General features: G+C 45.2%; 1 protein-coding gene and 1 long non-coding RNA gene across 6 annotated transcripts in view; one reads left to right on the forward strand and one right to left on the reverse strand.

Moving 5' to 3' along the window:
- Window positions 1-19,051, forward strand: part of PCNX2 (pecanex 2) — a 296,271-nt gene that overhangs the window by 71,078 nt on the left and 206,142 nt on the right. For all 5 annotated transcript variants that reach the window (XM_070471076.1, XM_070471078.1, XM_070471079.1 and 2 more), the window contains 2 exons: window positions 9,694-9,847; window positions 9,934-9,966. In XM_070471076.1, coding sequence (XP_070327177.1) covers window positions 9,694-9,847; window positions 9,934-9,966 — 187 coding nt within the window. The remainder of the gene's footprint in view (window positions 1-9,693; window positions 9,848-9,933; window positions 9,967-19,051) is intronic.
- Window positions 10,939-15,727, reverse strand: LOC110136690 (uncharacterized). Its single transcript, XR_002313699.2, has 3 exons — window positions 12,390-15,727; window positions 11,718-11,816; window positions 10,939-11,042 (listed from the first exon to the last, which is right to left on the reverse strand). It is a non-coding gene; the product is annotated as an uncharacterized lncRNA (long non-coding RNA).

Consider the following 19,051-nt stretch of genomic DNA (forward strand, 5'->3'; position numbering starts at 1 on the left):
CAGGGGCACACACTTAAACGAAGACTTCATACTTAACTAAAATAATTCAAGATAATACAGTCTGTTAGATGAGAAGTGTTTTTGAAATATTCATTTAAAAAGAAATTATTGAAAGTTGAACTAGCATGCCTTAACCCTTCGTATTAAATACAAATATTTCTATGGACTTCTGGGTTTTTTTATTTTAAAATCTACTCACTGATGAAAATTAGCTGAGAATCCAGTGAAGATATAAAAAAGGATGATGAGGAAGATGATTATCATCTTGTGAAGGTTATAGTGTAAAATCATTTTAATCACCTCTCTTGCAAGTTACATGCTAAGTCGTGTCTGACTCTTTGCAACCTCATGGACTATAGCCCGCCAGGCTCCTCTGTCCATGGGATTCTCCAGGCAGGAATACTGGAGTGGGTTGCCATGCCCTCCTCCAGGGGATCTTCCTGACCCAGGGATGGAACCTGTGCTTTGGCAGGTGGGTCCTTTACCACTGCCCTCAGTCTCCTGTTAAATGGAGGTGATCTATTGGGTTGGCCAAAAAGTCCATAAGATGTTATGGAAAAACCCCTTTGGGGTTTACTCCCTTCTCTTGTTTCCCAGGCTCAGCCCTCTCTTGGTTTTCCTTCTGCCCTGTTGGTGGCTCCTTCCTGGTCCCCTTTGCAGGTGACCTCTTTGTGTTGGTGTCCCAGGAGCTGCTCAGCCCTTGGTCTTTCTCTTTCTGCCCACTTTTCTTTAGTGATCAGATTTAGTCTCATGGCTTTAAATCCCAGTAATCTGCCAGTGACCCTCAATTTCTGTCTCCACCCTGAACCTGTTGCCTGGTTCTTTACTTGTGTATCTAACTATGGGGTTGACATCTCATAATCAGAGTTGAAACTGAGCTCTTCATTTCTATCTCATCCCAGGTCTGCTCCACCTGTGGTCTCCCCCACCTCAGCTTTTCGTTTAAAATCTTGGCATAATTCTTAAATCTTTGCTTTCACTCCCATGTTCAATTTCTCATAGATTCTGTTTGCTGCTCCTTCAAATGTATCTACTGTGGCTTCCGCCTTTAATGTTGCCACCTTTGTTTGAGCTGCTGTCCTCTCCCATCTGGGTTACTGTAAGAGCATCAACTGCTCACACCCATTCTCCCTGGACACTATCCTTTTTCAAAATTGCATTGAAGTAATAGTTGATTTACAGTGTTGCATTAATTTCTGCTGTAAGGCAAAGTGTTTCAGTTATCCATATATATTCTTTTCCATTATGGTTTATCACAAGGTATTGACCAGAGTTGCCTGTGCTGAACAGTGGGACCTTGTTGTCTGTCACTCCTGTATAAAATAGCTTGCGTCTAATCGCAACCTCCCGATCCATCCCTCCCCCACCCCACTCTCCCTTGGCAACCGCAGGTCTGGTTTCTGTGTATGAGTCTGTTTCTCTTTTGTAGATGAGTTCATTTGTGCTGTATTTTAGATTTCTAATATGTGATATGATATAATAATTATCTCTCTGTCAGACTTACTGCACATAGTATGATAATCTCTTGGTCCATTATGTTGATGCAAATGGCATTATTTGTTCTTTTTTATGGTTGAGTAGTATTCCATCATATATATATATACACACACCACATCTTCTTTATCCTTTCATCTGTCAGTGGACACTTAGGCTGCTTCCATGTCCTGTCTGTTGTAAATAGTGCTGCTGTGAGCACTGGGGTGCATGTATCTTTCTGAATTATGGTTTTCTCTGGATATATGCCCAGGAAAGGGATTGCAGGACCGTATGGTAGCTCTGTCTTCAGTTTTTTAAGGAACCTCCATACTGTTCTCTGTAGTGGCTGCACCAGTTTACATTTCCCCCAGTACCCCCTGCATACTATTCTTAGCACAACAGAGTGTTGGTCGCCTCTTGGTCTTCCTGTTGGTCACCACACCAGGCCCTCTTCCAGCCTGAAGACCTTTGCGCTGGCTGTTCCCTCCACCTGGTGCGCGCTTCCCTCTGATGACTGCCCGGCTGACCCTTTTGTCTCTCAAATGCTTTTTCTTAGAGAGAGTTAGCCTGACCTTCCTGTTTAAAGCCCAGCAGGTCTCTGTCCACACACTCACAACTCCTCTCAGCTTGTTCTTTTCATTTTTCTGTTGCACTAATCCTCTTCCAATAGTCTATCATGTTCTTATTCTGTGTATGTTACTTATTTTATGTCACTGCCCACTGAAAGGAGGCTTCATGAGTTTCATTCACTGATGTATTCCCAGCACTTATGTTACATGAACAAATGCATCAGCTTCCCTTAGCACACTCCTTCCCAGTTTCTGCCATTATGAGCCTTTTCCCCCAGATTGAAAGCTGAAAGTCATCTTTATTCTTTCACTCTTTTATGGCCCATAATCCATTCAATCACAGAGTCTTTTCTGCCCTGTTCTAGTCTGTGTCTGAAAGTCACATGTCCCCTCTAACTTTACAGCTGTGTCACTTTCCCATGCTCTGGTTACTTCTCTCTGGGAGTGCTGTTTATCCTTTCCCTTCAGTGCGTCTTGTTAACCTCTGCAAGATAAATCTTTATAAAGTATGGCCTTAATCATGACACCCCTTGCCCAGTGAGCAAACTTCTTCACCCAATATTTATGAGGAACCGTGGGAGGGGAGTGATGGTGGGGAGGCAGAGGAGTGGCGTCCTGGTGGAGGAGGACCTGGGAAAAACTACTTTTTAAGAACTTCATTTTTTCTCTCCAAATAGTAAAAGTTTGTTTTTTTTAGTTGAAATTTTTGTTTTATTTCCTAAGACTTATTTATTTCCTAAGACTTATTCCTAAGACTTTAGATAGTCTTAGATAGATACCTCAAAATGTTATGAGCAAGCTAAAGAATACATAATGTATTTTATAGACCTGAACTGGATAAACAAATATTTTTAGCTCTATAAAAAGTACATAGTAGAGAATAAAAAATACATAAATTTCACTTTTCACCAAATACCTATTGTCCCTCCCCCAGTTTTTAAAAAAGTTTTCAACATGAGCATCTTAATATTTGAGTTCTTTACATTTCTGTACTTCTGTACCTCTTGGTTGCCTGATTAAAAAATGGGGAAAGACTATGAACAGATTCCTCACCAAAGAAGATATACAGATGGCAAATAAATGTGTGAGAAGATGCTCCACATTGTGTATCATTAGGACATTGTGAGTTACAACAATGACAAGATGCCACCACACACCTATTAGAAAGTGAATGTCACTGAGTCATGTCTGACTCTTTGCAACCCCATGGACTAGGCCAGAATTCTGGAGTGGGTAGCCTTTCCCTTCTCCAAGGGAATCTTCCCAACCCCAGGATCGAACCCATGTCTCCTGCATTGCAGGCAGATTCTTTACCAGCTGAACCATAAGGGAAGCCCAAGAATACTGGAGTGGGCAGCCTATCCCTTCTCCAGCGGATCTTCTGACCCAGGAATTGAACCGGGATCTCCTGCGTTGCAGGCGAATTCTTTACCAACTGAGCTATCAGAGAAGCCCCCTCTCAGAAAGGCCCAATCCAAAACATTGATACTAGCAAATGCCAGCAAGAGTGTGGGGCAGCAGGGCTCTCGTGTCATTGCTGGTGGGATTACAAAGTGGTACGGCCGCTTTGGAAGACAGCTCGGTGTTTTCTTACAAATTAAACACATGAGTACAGTTTGACCTACCAGTCATGCTCCTTACTTCCACACAAAAACCTGCATTTATAGATGCTTTATTCATAATTGCCAAAACTTGGAAGTAACTGTCTTTTGATAGGTGATGGATAAACAAATTGTGGTCTGTCGGTGTTGTTGAGCAGTAGAAAGAAAAGAGCTGTCAAGCCATGCAGAGACATATAGAGGACCTTTAGTGTGTATTACTAAGTGGAAGAAGCTAACCTGAAAAGGCTGCATACTGTATGATTTCACTGTGGAATCTGGACAAGGCGGGACTATGGAGCCAGTAAAAGGATGAGTGGTTACCAGGCGTTAGAGAGGACGGGCGAATAGGCAGAGCACAGAGGATTTTTCGGGCAGTGAAAATACTCTGCATAATACTGTAATGGTGGATATGTATCGTTACAGCATTGCCTAAACCCATAGAATGCACATCACCAAGAAGGAACCATAATGTAGACTATGGACTTGAGTTGGTAATGATTTGTCAGTGTTACTTCATCAGTTAAAATACATGTAGCACTCTACTGGGAGATGCTGATGGTGGGGGAAGGTGGGTGTATATTTGGAGGGAGGAGCTATGTAGGAACTCTTTACACTTTCTCCTCAATTTTGTTGTGAATCTAAAACTGCTCTAGGGACTTCCATAGTGGTTCCGTGATTAAGATTTCACCTTCAAAGGCAGGGAGTGGGGATTTGATTTTTGATTGAGGAGCTAAGATCCTACATACCTCATGGCCAAAAAACCCAAAACATAAACAACAGAAGCAATAGTGTAACAAATTCAATAAAGATTTAAAAAATGGTTCACATAAAAAAAATCTTAAAAAAATAAAGCTGCTTTAAAAATAAAATCCATTAATTAAAGAAAAACATTCTGGAGTGCCTGAGCATGCCAAGGATGAAGTAGCCAACTGTTCCTGTCTAAAAATGGTCATAATTTAATGGGAAAGACCAATAGGTACATGGACAAAAATAGGCAATGTAAGATAGCTCAGCTGGTAAAGAATCCGCCTGCAATGCAGGAGATCCCGGTTCAATTCCTGGGTTGGGAAGATCTGCTGGAGAAGGAATAGGCTACCCACTCCAGCATTCTTGGGCTTCCCTTGTGGCTCAGCTGGTAAAGAATCCACCTGCAATGCGGGAGACCTGGGTTCAGTCCCTGAGTTGGAAAGATCTCCTGGAGAAGGGAAAGGCTACCGACTCCAGTATTCTTGCCTGGACAATTCCATGGGTGGAGGAGCCTGGTAGGCTACAGTCCAGGGGGTCACAAAGAGTCAGACACAACTGAGCGACTTCACTTCACTTCACTCAGAATTCTAGTGATTAGTCCATCTAAACTCTTGACCTTGGGGTCCACACTGTTCTCCCTTAACTTCAACTGTTCCCTCTTGAAACTCCACCCTGCATCTCATCCTCTCATAGAAGCCTTCCACCTCTGAGGTCATAGTCCCAGCCTCAGTTCATTCTTCACATCCCCTCTGCATGCGTGCATGCTAGATGTCTTCAGTCCTGTCCAACTCTTTGCGACCCTGTGGACCATAACCCTTCAGGCTCCTCTGTCCTTGGGATTCTCCAGGCAAGAATACTGGAGTGGGTTGCCATTTCCTTCTCCAGGGGCTCTTCCTGACCCAGTGATTGAACCTGGGTCTCCTGCACTGCAGGCAGACTCTTTGCCATCTGAGTCACCAGGGAATTTGCTTTCTCTCTACCCCCATCCAGTGTCTCCACATCCCCTCTTGCACTTTGATGGATCCACTTCCTCCCACTAGCAGCCCTCGCCTCCCCTGTGATCCTGCCTTCAGCCCCTTTATATCAGCATCTTGGCATCCCTTTCTTGTCCCTTTGCACACCCGCTGATAACACCCGATGTCTGGATGAGCTCCTCTCTCTGCCCTACACGTCTCACGTGGCATCTCTGGAGAGATCACCCAGTGACACATGGGTCAGACCCGCTGCACTGACAGCTTCCTGGCCGGAGCTTTCCTGGCCTCTGAAACGGAGCAGCCAATTCTGGCCACTGTGCCTATATGTGGAAGGGATTGTCTGCTTTAGTCACGTGTAGTGTACCCCCTTCCTCCACTTAAAGAAGTCAGTGAAGCTTCTTTTCTGAAACACATTTCACTGTGGTGGATGGAATGGTTAACAGTCTTCTCCCAGTAAACCTGGTTTAATGGCCAGGGACACCCAAAGGGATTATATTTCACTTGTTTCAATAACAGAAAGTGGGGGTTAAATATGGCTTTAAAAAAAAATGTAGAATGCAGTAATAAGGCAAGAAAGAAAGAAACTGTAGAATCTTGTTACCCAACATTAAAGCTTGGGATAAGTACTCTCTGCTGACAGTCATTTTAGAAGCACGCAGGTATTCTCCGGGTAAAAACAGACAACCTTACCTTTTATTCCCTTTGTTTTTTTTTAAATTATGAAATGAGTTCTTTAGGCATGACGTGAGGAGAGTGCTGGCTGAGGAGAGCGCCGGCTCTCTAGGCGTGAGGGGAGCGCCCGCTCTCTGGGCCTGAGGTGAGGGGAGCGCAGGGCTCTCTGGGCGTGACGTGAGGGGAGCGCCCGCTCTCCAGGCGTGACGTGAGTGGGGCGCCGGCTCTCTAGGCGTGACGTGAGGGGAGTGCCGGCTCTCTAGGCGTGACGTGAGGGGAGCGCCGGCTCTCTAGGCGTGACGTGAGGGGAGTGCCGGCTCTCTAGGCGTGACGTGAGGAGAGTGCCGGCTCTCTAGGCGTGACGTGAGGGGAGTGCCGGCTCTCTAGGCGTGACGTGAGGGGAGCGCCGGCTCTCTAGGCGTGACGTGAGGGGAGCGCCGGCTCTCTGGGCGTGACGTGAGGGGAGCGCAGGGCTCTCTGGGCGTGACGTGAGGGGAGCGCCCGCTCTCCGGGCGTGACGTGAGGGGAGCGCCGGCTCTCCAGGCGTGACGTGAGGAGAGTGCCGGGTCTCCAGGCGTGACGTGAGTGGGGCGCCGGCTCTCTAGGCATGACGTGAGGGGAGTGCCGGCTCTCTAGGCGTGACGTGAGGGGAGTGCCGGCTCTCTAGGCGTGACGTGAGGGGAGTGCCGGCTCTCTAGGCGTGACGTGAGGGGAGTTCCGGCTCTCTAGGCGTGACGTGAGGGGAGTGCCGGCTCTCTAGGCGTGACGTGAAGAGAGTGCTGGCTGAGGAGAGTGCCGGCTCTCTAGGCGTGACGTGAGGAGAGTGCCGGCTCTCTAGGCGTGACGTGAGGAGAGTGCCGGCTCTCTAGGCGTGACGTGAGGGGAGTGCCGGCTCTCTAGGCGTGACGTGAGGGGAGTGCCGGCTCTCTAGGCGTGATGTGAGGAGAGTGCCGGCTCTCTAGGCGTGACGTGAGGAGAGTGCTGGCTGAGGAGAGTGCCGGCTCTCTAGGCCTGACGTGAGGAGAGTGCCGGCTCTCTAGGCGTGACGTGAGGAGAGTGCAGGCTCTCTAGGCGTGACGTGAGGGGAGTGCAGGCTCTCTAGGCCTGACTTAAGAGCGCCGGCTCTCTAGGCGTGACGTGAGGGGAGTGCCGGCTCTCTAGGCCTGACTTGAGGCGAGTGCCGGCTCTCTAGGCGTGAGGTGAGGGGAGTGCTGGCTGAGGAGAGTGCCGGCTCTCTAGGCCTGACGTGAGGAGAGTGCAGCTCTCTAGGCGTGACGTGAGGAGAGTGCAGGCTCTCTAGGCGTTACGTGAGGGGAGTTCCGGCTCTCTAGGCGTGACGTGAGGAGAGTGCTGGCTGAGGAGAGTGCCGGCTCTCTAGGCGTGACGTGAGGAGAGTGCCGCTCTCTAGGCGTGAGGTGTGGGCAGCGCCGGCTCTCTAGGCATGACGTGAGGCGAGCGCCGGCTCTCTAGGAGTGATGTGAGGGCTTAGCTGCCCCGCAGCATGTGGGAGTCTCAGTTCCTGACCAGAGATAGAACGAAGGTCCCCTGGGAATATTTTTTTTAAGAATTATTTATTCGGGGGGATTTCTCTAAGTTTTTTATTGGCTGTGTTGGGTCTTCTTCACTGTATGAGGGCTTCCTCTAGCTGTAGTGAGTGGTGGCTACTCTAGTTACAGTGACCCGGCCCCTCATTGCATGGCTTCTCTTGTGGAGCACAGGCTCTAGGCATGCGCTTCTGTAGTTGCAGCACGTGGGCTCAGCAGTTGTGTGCAGGGTACTTGCTCTGAGATATGTGGGATCTTCCCAGACCAGGGATTGAACCTGTGTCCCCGTCATTGGCAGGCAGATTCTTACCCACTGGACCACCAGGGAAGCCGGCAAAGTGGATTCTTACCCACCGGAACGCCTGGGAAGTCCCTGCCCACAGGGCTTTAACTTACGGAGGTGACTGAGGAACAGGGAGAAGAGGGTGATGCCGTGACCCAGGGCCACAGGGGGAAGCAGCAGCTCCAGTCGGAAGGCAGGGGCTGGCGTGGGGGAGAGGGGGGCAGAGCTTGCATTGTGAAGGCAGGGAGACAGGAGGCACGGACCGGTTTGAACAGTGTCGGGGGCCTGGGCCTGGGCCTGGGCCTGGGCTGCAGGCTGGTTGTCGGCTGTCTGGTACTGGCCCTGGGTGACTCGGGCAGGGGAATCTTGCCTCCCAGCAGGTAAGAGCTGTTGAAGGAGGTGGCTCCAAGTGTGGCTGCTGGGTTGGTTGGTTTTCCTGTGAAAGTCTTGGTTCTTGTTGGGTACTTCATGCTGTCTCTGAGAATTGCTTGCCAAGGGAATGGATACATGTACGTGCATGGCTGAGTCCTTTTGCTGTTCATCTGAAACTATCACAACATTGTTAATCGGCTATATCCCAATACCAAAAAAGAAAAAAAAGCTTTAACAAAAATTCAGACCAAAAAAAAAAAAGTAGAATTTGCTGCCAAGGGAGGGCTCTTCCCTGTCAGGGAGGCTACCAAAATGTCAAAGTGTCACAAAATACGAAAAATATGATTAAACAAGCTCATTGTAGCATTCTGGCTACAGCCTCTGTTAGAGGTTTTTACTTTCAAAATGAGTATTTCTCTGCAGGAGGTGAGCCTGGGGCCACCCCCCTCTGTGGGTGCAGACCCACTGCTGCAGTTGGGGAGCAAAGAGACAGCTCTGCAGAGCAGGGTGCTCCTGGGCAGGTGGCAGTCCTCGGGTAGAAAGATCGGGCCTGATAACAGTAGAATACACCGAGGAAGGTGGCCTGGCTCATGAGGCTGACTTGGCATCTGTGGCCCTTACGGGCAGAAATGGAGTTTGCAACATGGATTACCTCTAACTTTTTACCTCTGGGAATCTTTTTAAAACCTTGCAGGTGGACCTTCATTGTTTAATATGCTCCTGTAATGTGAATAGTTTGATTGAGTTTCCCACTGGCTTATCTTCTTTCATACTGCTGACCCCACCCCTGTCCCATCCACACAATTTCCCTCTGAACTCTGGGGAAAAAACTTAGCAGGTCAGAGAGTTCTATTTGTATATTGCTTTTTTCAGCTAGCAGAGGATGGTGTCATTATAGCATCTCAGTGTGATTGTTTTGGAATGATTTTATAGTTAAGAATTTGATATGTTATTTTTTTTTCTATTTAATCAGAAGGGCAGGTTTGAACATAAGTCAACAGATATAAACTTAAAAATCATGCTTTTTCCTGTTTAGAGATTGGCAGTGTGTTTTCACATTCATAAAATGTAGATGATTCCTCAGGCTTTCCTTTTATTTCCTAAGTTCAAATCAGAATTCAAGGTGTAATAACAATATTTGACACTTCTTATTGCTTAGCGAGACCAGACTTCAGTGTTGTGATGTTTACTTCATGTATTCTTGTGCTATTTACTTTCTTTCACTGGAAATGTATATCTAACATGTGGTATTTGTTGTAAATAAAAGCGTTGTAAATGTCCTTTAAAAAAAATAAAATAAAATTATGAAATGTGATAACACATTTACAGGAGACTAGGAAAATACAGAACATTTTTATATATAGTTCTACTATATATTGCTATTATTTTTTAAGTAATAAATTAAGATTTTTAGATGGAGTTTCAATATTGCTTTTACTTGTTTATTTTGCTCAGAACTGAAGATGTCAAGGAAAATGTGCTGGCGGTTTTACTCATTATCCTGGTCTCCCTGCTCGGATTTCTGACGTTGAACCAAGGCTTTTGCAAAGACATGTGGGCGCTCCTCTTCTGCCTCGTCATGGCCAGCTGCCAGTATTCCCTGTTAAAGGCAAGACCACATCTAATTCTTACCATCATTAATGTAGCCTTGAAATCACGAGATGATAACCCAGACACTTCTGATTTGTGTTCTAGAGTGTTCAGCCTGACCCCGCCTCGCCAATCCACGTAAGTGTCCACTGACAGGCTTGTCTGGTCTGCTTGCATTGAAGATGGGGAATGGCCAAAAGCAGTTCAAATGTATGCAGCAATATGCATATATATTGAATGTCAAATGGAAGTACTAATGCATGGTGGTCAGGTTCAGGGGAGATCTGAGGCTGTGATGGGAATGGTGGTGGGGAGGGGCCAGGCTGGGGACCATCCTGTGTGGAGGGCCTTTTGCATCTCACTGAACTCATCTCAGGAAAGGCGTGGCAGCCAGTGGGGAAGTCGGCAGAGTCTGCAGTCAGGCTGCCTGTGTTGGTTTCCTGGTTCCTGTGCCTGAAGGTTGGACCCTGAATGGAAAGTGAGCTCTCCATGCCTCAGTTTCCCTGTGTGTGAATAAGGATAGTAAAAATGCCTATGGAGGTTAAAATAATCCATGTCACGGGCTTACAACAGTGCCTGGTATATAGAAATTGCTTCATAGATGGTAGCTGTTATTGGAAACACTGGTTATGTAAGCACGGATCATTATTCTTTTTACATGAAGCAGATCTCTTCCTATCCCACACTTTCAAGTGTATCATTACCTTTTATCTCATTTGGGGGGCTCACTTATACCTGAAACTCTGGCCTCCCCAGTACTGATCTCTTGGTGCTCCAACATCCCTCCCCTGAGCTCAGAAGCACAGGTAGCATCCACTGACCAGGGCGCTCCCTCCCCTGCGGGGTGATGGGTCCAGGTCTGGCACTGTCCCTACGGGGACCCCAGCCACATGCCTTTGCACCGAAACCACTGCTTGGTGGATGTCCCAGCTCTTTGAGAAACCTTCCTTCCTCTGCTATGGTAAACTGCTGAGAGTCCCTGAAAATCCTATCTGATGAAAGAAAACTTGACTTTCCCGCTAGTATGCTTTTAAAAAGAAATTCACATCCAGGATTTAGGAGTGCTCTCAAGTCTGTGATAGCTCATATTTGGCTCATAGTAATTAAGAAAAGCTTATAATTGGCTGCTCACCTGGCTTACATTGCTATCTTGTTAAATTCCTCTGTTCCCCATAATTGGTTTACATGGAATACATCTTCTTTTGTCCCAGCGTCTGAATGTCAAGATAAGGAAAAACAGCATAATTAGGGTATCACAGATGTATTGTTGTGATTATTGTCAAGAATCTGGATTAGGTGGTGTGAGCAGAGATGCTCAGCCCTGTGATGTTCTGTCCCAGCCCACCCCAGATGCGACACTGCCATCCTCCTGATGCTGTAAATAAGGCCCACTTCCTAGTGACAGCGCTTGGGTCTTTCTGGGTGACCCGGGGGAGGGGTGTAATAGGCTATTAAACATTCATTTCCCGCATGTGCTCTCACGGATGATGCTACCAGAGGTGAGTGGTGAGAACAGCTGTTATCATCCCTGTGGATTTGTAATGACTGTCTGTAGGACCCCTGGGTCACGGTTCTAAGTTGGAGTTGTAGTGTCTACATTGATCCAGTTCCTCGAGGGCTATACCCCGCTGTTCTTCCTTTATCTGAGCAAGCATGCCACAGTGAGATAGGAAGCACTGACTCCCCTTACTATCACTGGAAGCCACAGTCAGACATCAAAGTCTGTTCATTGTAGTAATTAATATGCTTACACAGATTGCTAAGTAGATTAGTCCTGATTTGAGTTAGCATTTCTAACTATGACGGTGAGGAAAGAAAACATGGTAGGTATAAAATATTTCCTCTTGTAATGTGTCTCAGCCATGTAGATGTTTAGAAGACTGCCTTACTGTTTAGAGATGAGAAAACCTCAGACAGCTCAGTCCAGTCTGGTAGAGAGATGGTTCCGTGCCTGCCCCCAGCCCTGGCTAAGATTCATTTATCAGTGGCTGCCAGATAAAACAAAGTGCAAAAAAAAAAAAAAAAATTTTTGTTTTGGACTGGAGTACAGATGATTAACAGTGCTGTGATGGTTTCAGGTGGACACTAAAGGGACTCAGCCATGCATATCCATGTGTCCATTCTCCCCCAAACGCCCCACCATCCAGTTGCCACCGAAGTGCTGTTCAAGACCATAGCACTTTGTTCGTTCCCAGGGAGTGGCTGTTCAAAACTGCAGTCAATTCTTGTTCTTCGACTGATGGATTTTTCTGCTTTGTTTCCTTCCGGGAGCGCAGAGGTGGCAAACTTTGAGCAAGTTGTTAAAACCAGAAGATAGCATAATGATTTTTTTTTTTTTGGCATAACACTGTGTGTTTCAGATAGAGTTGCAGAATTAATACTGGCATGCTAGTAGATATGGTACCATCAACCCTGGGCTTGGAAAAAAAAATGCTTCTGATTGTAAAAGAAAACAGGTCTAGGAGAGCTTAAAAACTGAGATGAGAGTAGCTCCTGGAATCAGTTGGAGGATCAGAGACTGGTAATTTAGTGATGGGTGATGAAGCTGTTCCTTAACTTACACAGACTTGTAGATTTGTCTAACCAACAGTGGGTTTCCTGGGTGGCTCTAGGGGTAAAGAACCTGTCTGCCAATCCAGGAGACATAAGAGATGTGGGTTCGATCCCTGGGTCGGGAAGATCCCCTGGAAAAGGAAATGGCTACCCGCTACAGTATTCTTACCTGGAGAATCCCATGGACAGAGGAGCCTGGTGGGCTACCATCCATAGGTTTGTAAAGAGTCACACCCGACTGAAACGACTTAGCACACATGCATAACCAACAATATCCACTAATGATAACCCAGGAAGCAAAATCTAGTGCGATATCAGAGGGGCAGCTAAAGACTGGGATCCCCAGCATGGAGCTGGAGTCAGGGGCCTTTCCCCGCACCTGCTGGGACCCTGCGTGGGGGTGGCTGGGACAGCACCTGGGAATCTGCATTCTAACATCACCCAGGCGCTGGTGGAGGAAGTGACCTCAGGTCACACCTGAGAAACACAGGTGATGGGGAGCGTGCAGGTTTGCGGACTTGAATTCAGCCTCCCCCTGTGCACAGTATGGCCTCTTGGTCAAGTGACTTCTCTGAATCTCAGGTTTTTTGTCTGTGAAAGAGGAAATATTAATATAGGATATTGTGAGGGAAGCAAGGTGATGCACATCCAGGGCTCAGCATAGAATCTGGCACTGCGGGAGCGCTTGACAAATGCTAACAATTTTTGTGTGAGTAAAGTAGGGGTCGTAATAACAACCTCAGTTAGTGGTGGTAATGAGTGAGCTGGACAATGTATATAGTGTTCCTAGCACAGGACCTGGCATATTAAGTCCTCTGGAAATGATTCTTTTCCTTTCTCATTCTACTTTGCAGATACAGAAGACTGAGAATTTTCACAAGCCCCATACCTAGTTCCCTTATTATTAACCTCATACATCAAAACGTTTCATTTGACACAGGTAGACCCAGGTGGATACATCGTTATTAACTGAAGTTCATGTTTTACTTAGATTTCCATAGGTTTTTCCTATTATCTTTTTGTTTATTGGTTTGAGGATCGCATCCAGGACACCACATGGTGTTTAATTATCCTCTCTCCTAAAGCTCCTCTCTGCTGTGACGGTTTCTCAGGCGTTCCTTGCTTTTCTGATCTGGACAGCTTCAAGGAGCATTGGTCAGGAATTTTATAGACTGTTCCTCAGTTGAGATTTATTTGGTGCTCATCTGATGATTGGACTGGGGTTATGGATTTTGGGGAGGAAGACTGCAGAGTTTAAGTGTCATTTTCCCCACATCTTTTGAGGGTCTGTACCATCAACATGACTTACCACTTTTGATGTGGACCTTGATCACCTGGTAAAGGTGCTGTTTATCAGAGGAATGATTTTTTAAAATTTTATTAAAAATTTTTAAAAAGTTGCAGTAGAGTTGATTTGCAGTGTTGTATTAGTTTCTGGTGTCCAGCAAAGTGATTCACTTATACATATACATATATCTATTCTTTTTCAGTTTCTTTTCCATTATAGGCTATTACAAGATATGGAGTATAGTTCTCTGTGCTCTACAATAGGTGCCTGTTGGTTGTCTATTTTATATATAATAGTGCTGCTGCTGCTGCCGCCAAGTTGCTTCAATTGTGTTCGACTCTGTGCGACCCCATAGACGGTAGCCCACCAGGCTCCCCTGTCCCTGGGATTCTCCAGGCAAGAACACTGGAGTGGGTGGCCATTTTCTTCTCCAATGCATGAAAGTGAAAAGGGAAAGTGAAGTCTCTCAGTGGTGCCTGACTCTTAGCAACCCCATGGACTGCAGCCCACCAGGCTCCTCCATCCATGGGATTTTATCTGTTAATCCCAAACTCCTAATTTACCTCTCCCTCCCCCATCTTTCCCCCCTGGTAACCATAAATTTGTTTTCTATGTCTGTAAGTCTGTTTCTGTTGTGTAAAAAAGACTATTTGTATCATTTTTTAGGTTCCACATATATATAAGTGATAGAATACGATATTTGTCTGACTTACTTCACTTAGTATGACAGTGTCTAGGTCCATCCATTTTGCAGCAAATGACATTATTTCATTCTTTTTATGATTGAGTAATACCCCATTGGGTATATATGCCACCAAGTGTGGGCCATAGAATTCCTGTTGGCTAACATTTTACTAGGGTCAGCTTCCTTAGGACAGTTGGACACCCACCCCCAGATCATCTTCTTTTGCTCCACATAGAAATGGAACCAAAGAGTATAGGTAAAATTTTTCAGTATACATCTGGAAAAAAAAAAACTAATTTGAAAGGATATATGCACCCAGTGTTCACAGTAGCACTATTCACAATAGCCAAGACATGGAGGCAACCCAAGTGCTTTCAGTAGAAGATTGGATTAAGAAGATGTGGTATATATAAACAATGGAATACCACTCAACCATAAAACAGAAAATGCCATTTGCAGCAGCGTGGACAGACCTAAATAATACTGGGTGCCTGCTAAGTTCCTGTAGTTGTTCCTACTGTTTGCAACCCCGTGGACTATAGCCCACCAGACTCCTCTGTCCATGGGATTCTCTAGGCAAGAATACTGGAGTGGGTTGCCATGCCCTCCTCTAGGGGGTCTTCCTCACCCAGGGGTCAAACTCGTGTCTCTTACATCTCCTGCATTCGCAGGCGGGATCTTTACCACTAGCATCATCTGGGAAGTCAGATAATACTACATTTAGTGAAATAAGTCAAACTGTGAAAGACAAATACTATACAATAGCACTTATATGTGGAATCTAAAATTTAGTACAAATGAATCTATATACAAATCATAAACAGACTCACAGACATAGAAAGTATACTTCTGGTTACCAAAGGGAGAGAGAGAGAGGGGGATAAATTAAGAATTTAGGATTAATGGATACAAACTACTGTACATAAAATAGATAAGCAACAAACATTTACTCTATAACACAGGGAACTATATTGAATATCTCATGTACCTATAATGGAATATAATCTTTGTTAATTAAAAACCCCAAAACAAATCACTGTGCTCTACATCTGAAACTAACACAATATTGTAGGTCAGCTCTATTTCAACTTTAAAAAATTTAAATGAAAACTTCAAGAGCTCTAAATAGACAGATGAAACAGTACTTAAGTGAAAGTGAAACAGTACTAATCAACAGCCACCAAAAAATTATATTTAAATAAACTATTCTGTGCCATCGTGTGTGTGTGTGCTAAGCTGCTTTAGTCTTTGTGACCCTATGGACTATAACCTGACAGGCTCCTCTGTCCACGGGATCCTCCAGTCAAGAGTGCTGGAGAGCGTTGCCAGGCCCTCCTCCAGGGGATCTTCCCAACCCAGGGACTGAACCTTCAGCTCCTTCATCACAGGCAGATTCTTTACTGTTGAGTCACCATGGAAACCCCTCTTACCATCATAAGAAACTATAAAAACAGCCAACCTTTATTATAGTGAACAGGGTTCTACATAGGTAGACATCATACTGCAGAGGGGCTAGACAGAGCAGGTAGTTATTTTTCTACACTTTCCAGGTAGGGGCCCTTTTCACCCTCCTGAGTCCTTTCAGGAAGAGTCAACACCTTCCAGGAAACACTGTTACGAACGCTTTTCCCCACACTCTGTGTTTATTTCACATGGGTAACATTCACACTGTGTGTTTAAAGAATGATGCTTATGAATGAACTCGAGCCAAGTGAGGTTGAGTGTTGGGCCTGGAAGGATCCAGGGTCAAATACAGGGACCATCTGCGTTGGTCTGGTGAGCCAGTGGGTAGTGACCAGGCAGCCAGCTGGCCAGCAGCGGGGTTCAAATCCTGGTCAGCCACACTGTCTTCTGTCTGTGAAGTCTGGGGCAAATTTCTTTTTCATGCCTCAGTTTGCTCCTGGCAAAATGAGAATAATAGTAGGACTTCTTCAGGTGGATTAACTGTGTGGTTACCTTTCCCATAGGTAGGACAGGGCCTGAGGCACAGGGGAACAGGATAAATGTTAGCCATTGCTGTATATCAGCTTGTCAAAAACAGCTGCCCTATGAGTTCCACCAAACAGGAACGTGTGCAGACTCAGTGGGTGGGAGGCAACTGTTTCCTGCCCTCTGGGCTGAGAAGCAGAGATCTGCAGGAAGCCTTGAGCTGACATGGGTACCAGCGGAGATGGGATGGGGCTGGCATGGCCTGGCTGCTGACAGCCTCGGTAGAGTAATGAATGCTGTGTTCAAATACTCCATCCTCCTTATAACCAAATCCTTTCATCTTTTTCTGTCTATCACCTATCTCTCCACGTCACTATCCACCTATCATCTATCTTTCTATCTTCTACATCTATCCATCTATCTATCCATCATCTGTCATCTCTATCTCACTATCATTTATCTTCACCTACCTATCTGTCTATCTCTCCATCTCCCTATCTAGCTATCATCTATCTTTCTATCTTCTATATCTATCCATCCATCATCTATCTCCCTAGTCTCTGTCTCAATATGCTGAAGATAATGAAGAAGCTGAAGTTGAATGGTTCTATGAAGACCTACAAGACCTTCTGGAACTAACACCTAAAAAAGATGTCCTTTTCATTATAGGGGACTGTAATGCAAAAGTAGGAAGTCAAGAAACACCTGGAGTAACAGACAAATTTGGTCTTGGAGTACAGAATGAAGCAGTGCAAAGGCGAATAGAGTTTTGCCAAGAGGATGCACTGGTCATAGCAGACACCCTCTTCCAACAACACAAGAGAAGACTCTACACATGGACGTCACCAGATGGTCAATACTGAAATCAGATTGATTATATTCTTTGCAGCTAAAGATAGAGAAGCTCTATACAGTCAGCAAAAATAAGACTGGGAGCTGACTGTGGCTCAGATCATGAACAACTTTTTGCCAGATTCAGACTTAAAGTGAAGAAAGTAGGGAAAACCACTAGATCATTCATGTATGACCTAAATCAAATCTCTTATGATTATACAGTGGAAGTGAGAAATAGATTTAAGGGACTAGATCTGAAAGACAGAGTGCCTGATGAACTATGGACAGAGGTTCATGACATTATACTGGAGACAGGGATCAAGACCATCCCTAAGCAAAAGAAATGCAGAAGAGCAAAATGGCTGTCTGAGGAGGTCTTACAAATAGCTGTGAAAAGAAGGGAAATGAAAAGCAAAGGAGAAAAGGAAAGATATACCCATTTGAATGCAGAGTTCCAAAGAATAGCAAGGAGAGATAAAGCCTTCCTCAATGATCAGTACAAAGTAATAGAGGAAAATAATAGAATGGGAAAGACTAGAGATCTCTTCAAGAAAATGAGAGATACCAAGGGAACATTTCATGCAAAGATGTCCTCAATAAAGGACAGAAATGGTATGGACCTAACAGAAGCCGAAGATATTAAGAAGTGGCAAGAATACACAGAAGAACTATACAAAAAAAATCTTCACGACCCAGATAATCAGGATGGTATGATCACTCACCTAGAGTCGGACATCCTGGAATGTGAAGTCAAGTAGGTCTTAGGAAGCATTCACTATGAACAAAGCTAGTAGAGGTGATGGAATTCCAGTTAAGCGATTTCAAATCCTGAAAGATGATGCCGTGAAAGTGCTGCACTCAATATGTCAGCAAATTTGGAAAACTCAGCAGTGGCCACAGGACTGGACAAGGTCAGTTTTCATTCCAATCCCTAAGAAAGGCAATGCCAAAGAATGCTCAAACTACCACACGATTGCACTCATCTCACACACTTGTAAAGTAATGCTCAAAATTCTCCAAGCCAGGCTTCAGCAATACATGAACCATGAACTTCCAGATGTTCAAGCTGGATTTAGAAAAGGCAGAGGAACCAGAGATCAATTTGCCAACATCTGTTGGATTATTGAAAAAGCAAGAGAGTTCCAGGAAAACATCTATTTCTGCTTTATTGACTATGCCAAAGCCTTTGACTGTGTGGATCACAATAAACTGTGGAAAATTCTGAAAGAGATGGGAATACCAGACCATCTGACTTGCCTCTTGAGAATCTATATGCAGGTCAGGAAGCAACAGTTAGGACTGGACATGGAACAACAGACTGGTTCCAAATAGAGAAAGGAGTATGTCAAGGCTGTATATTGTCACCCTGCTTATTTAACTTATTTGCAGAGTACATCATGATAAATGCTAGTCTGGGTGAAGCACAAGCTGGAATCAAGATTGCCGGGAAAAATATCAATAACCTCAGATATGCAGATGACACCACCCTTATGGCAGAAAGTGAAGTAGAACAAAAGAACCTCTTGATGAAAGTGAAAGAGGAGAGTGAAGAAGTTGGCTTAAAGGATCAACATTCAGAAAACTAAGATCATGGCATCTGGTCCCATCACTTCATGGCAAATAGATGGGAAACAGTGGAAAAAGTGACAGACTTTATTTTGGGGGGGGGCTCCAAAATCACGGCAGATGGTGACTGCAGCCTTGAAATTAAAAGACACTTCTCCTTGGAAGAAAAGCTTTGACCAACCTAGATAGCATATTAAAAAGCAGAGACATCACTTTGCTGACAAAGGTCCATCTAGTGAGAGCTATGGTTTTTGCGGTAGTCATGTGTGGATGTGAGAGTTGGACTATAAAGAAAGCTGAGCACCAAAGAATTAATGCTTTTGAACTGTGGTGTTGGAGAAGACTCTTGAGAGTTCCTTGGACCGCAG

This window comes from Odocoileus virginianus, chromosome 7, assembly GCF_023699985.2.
Source record: "Odocoileus virginianus isolate 20LAN1187 ecotype Illinois chromosome 7, Ovbor_1.2, whole genome shotgun sequence".
In the NCBI taxonomy this organism is placed as follows: Eukaryota; Metazoa; Chordata; class Mammalia; order Artiodactyla; family Cervidae; genus Odocoileus; species Odocoileus virginianus.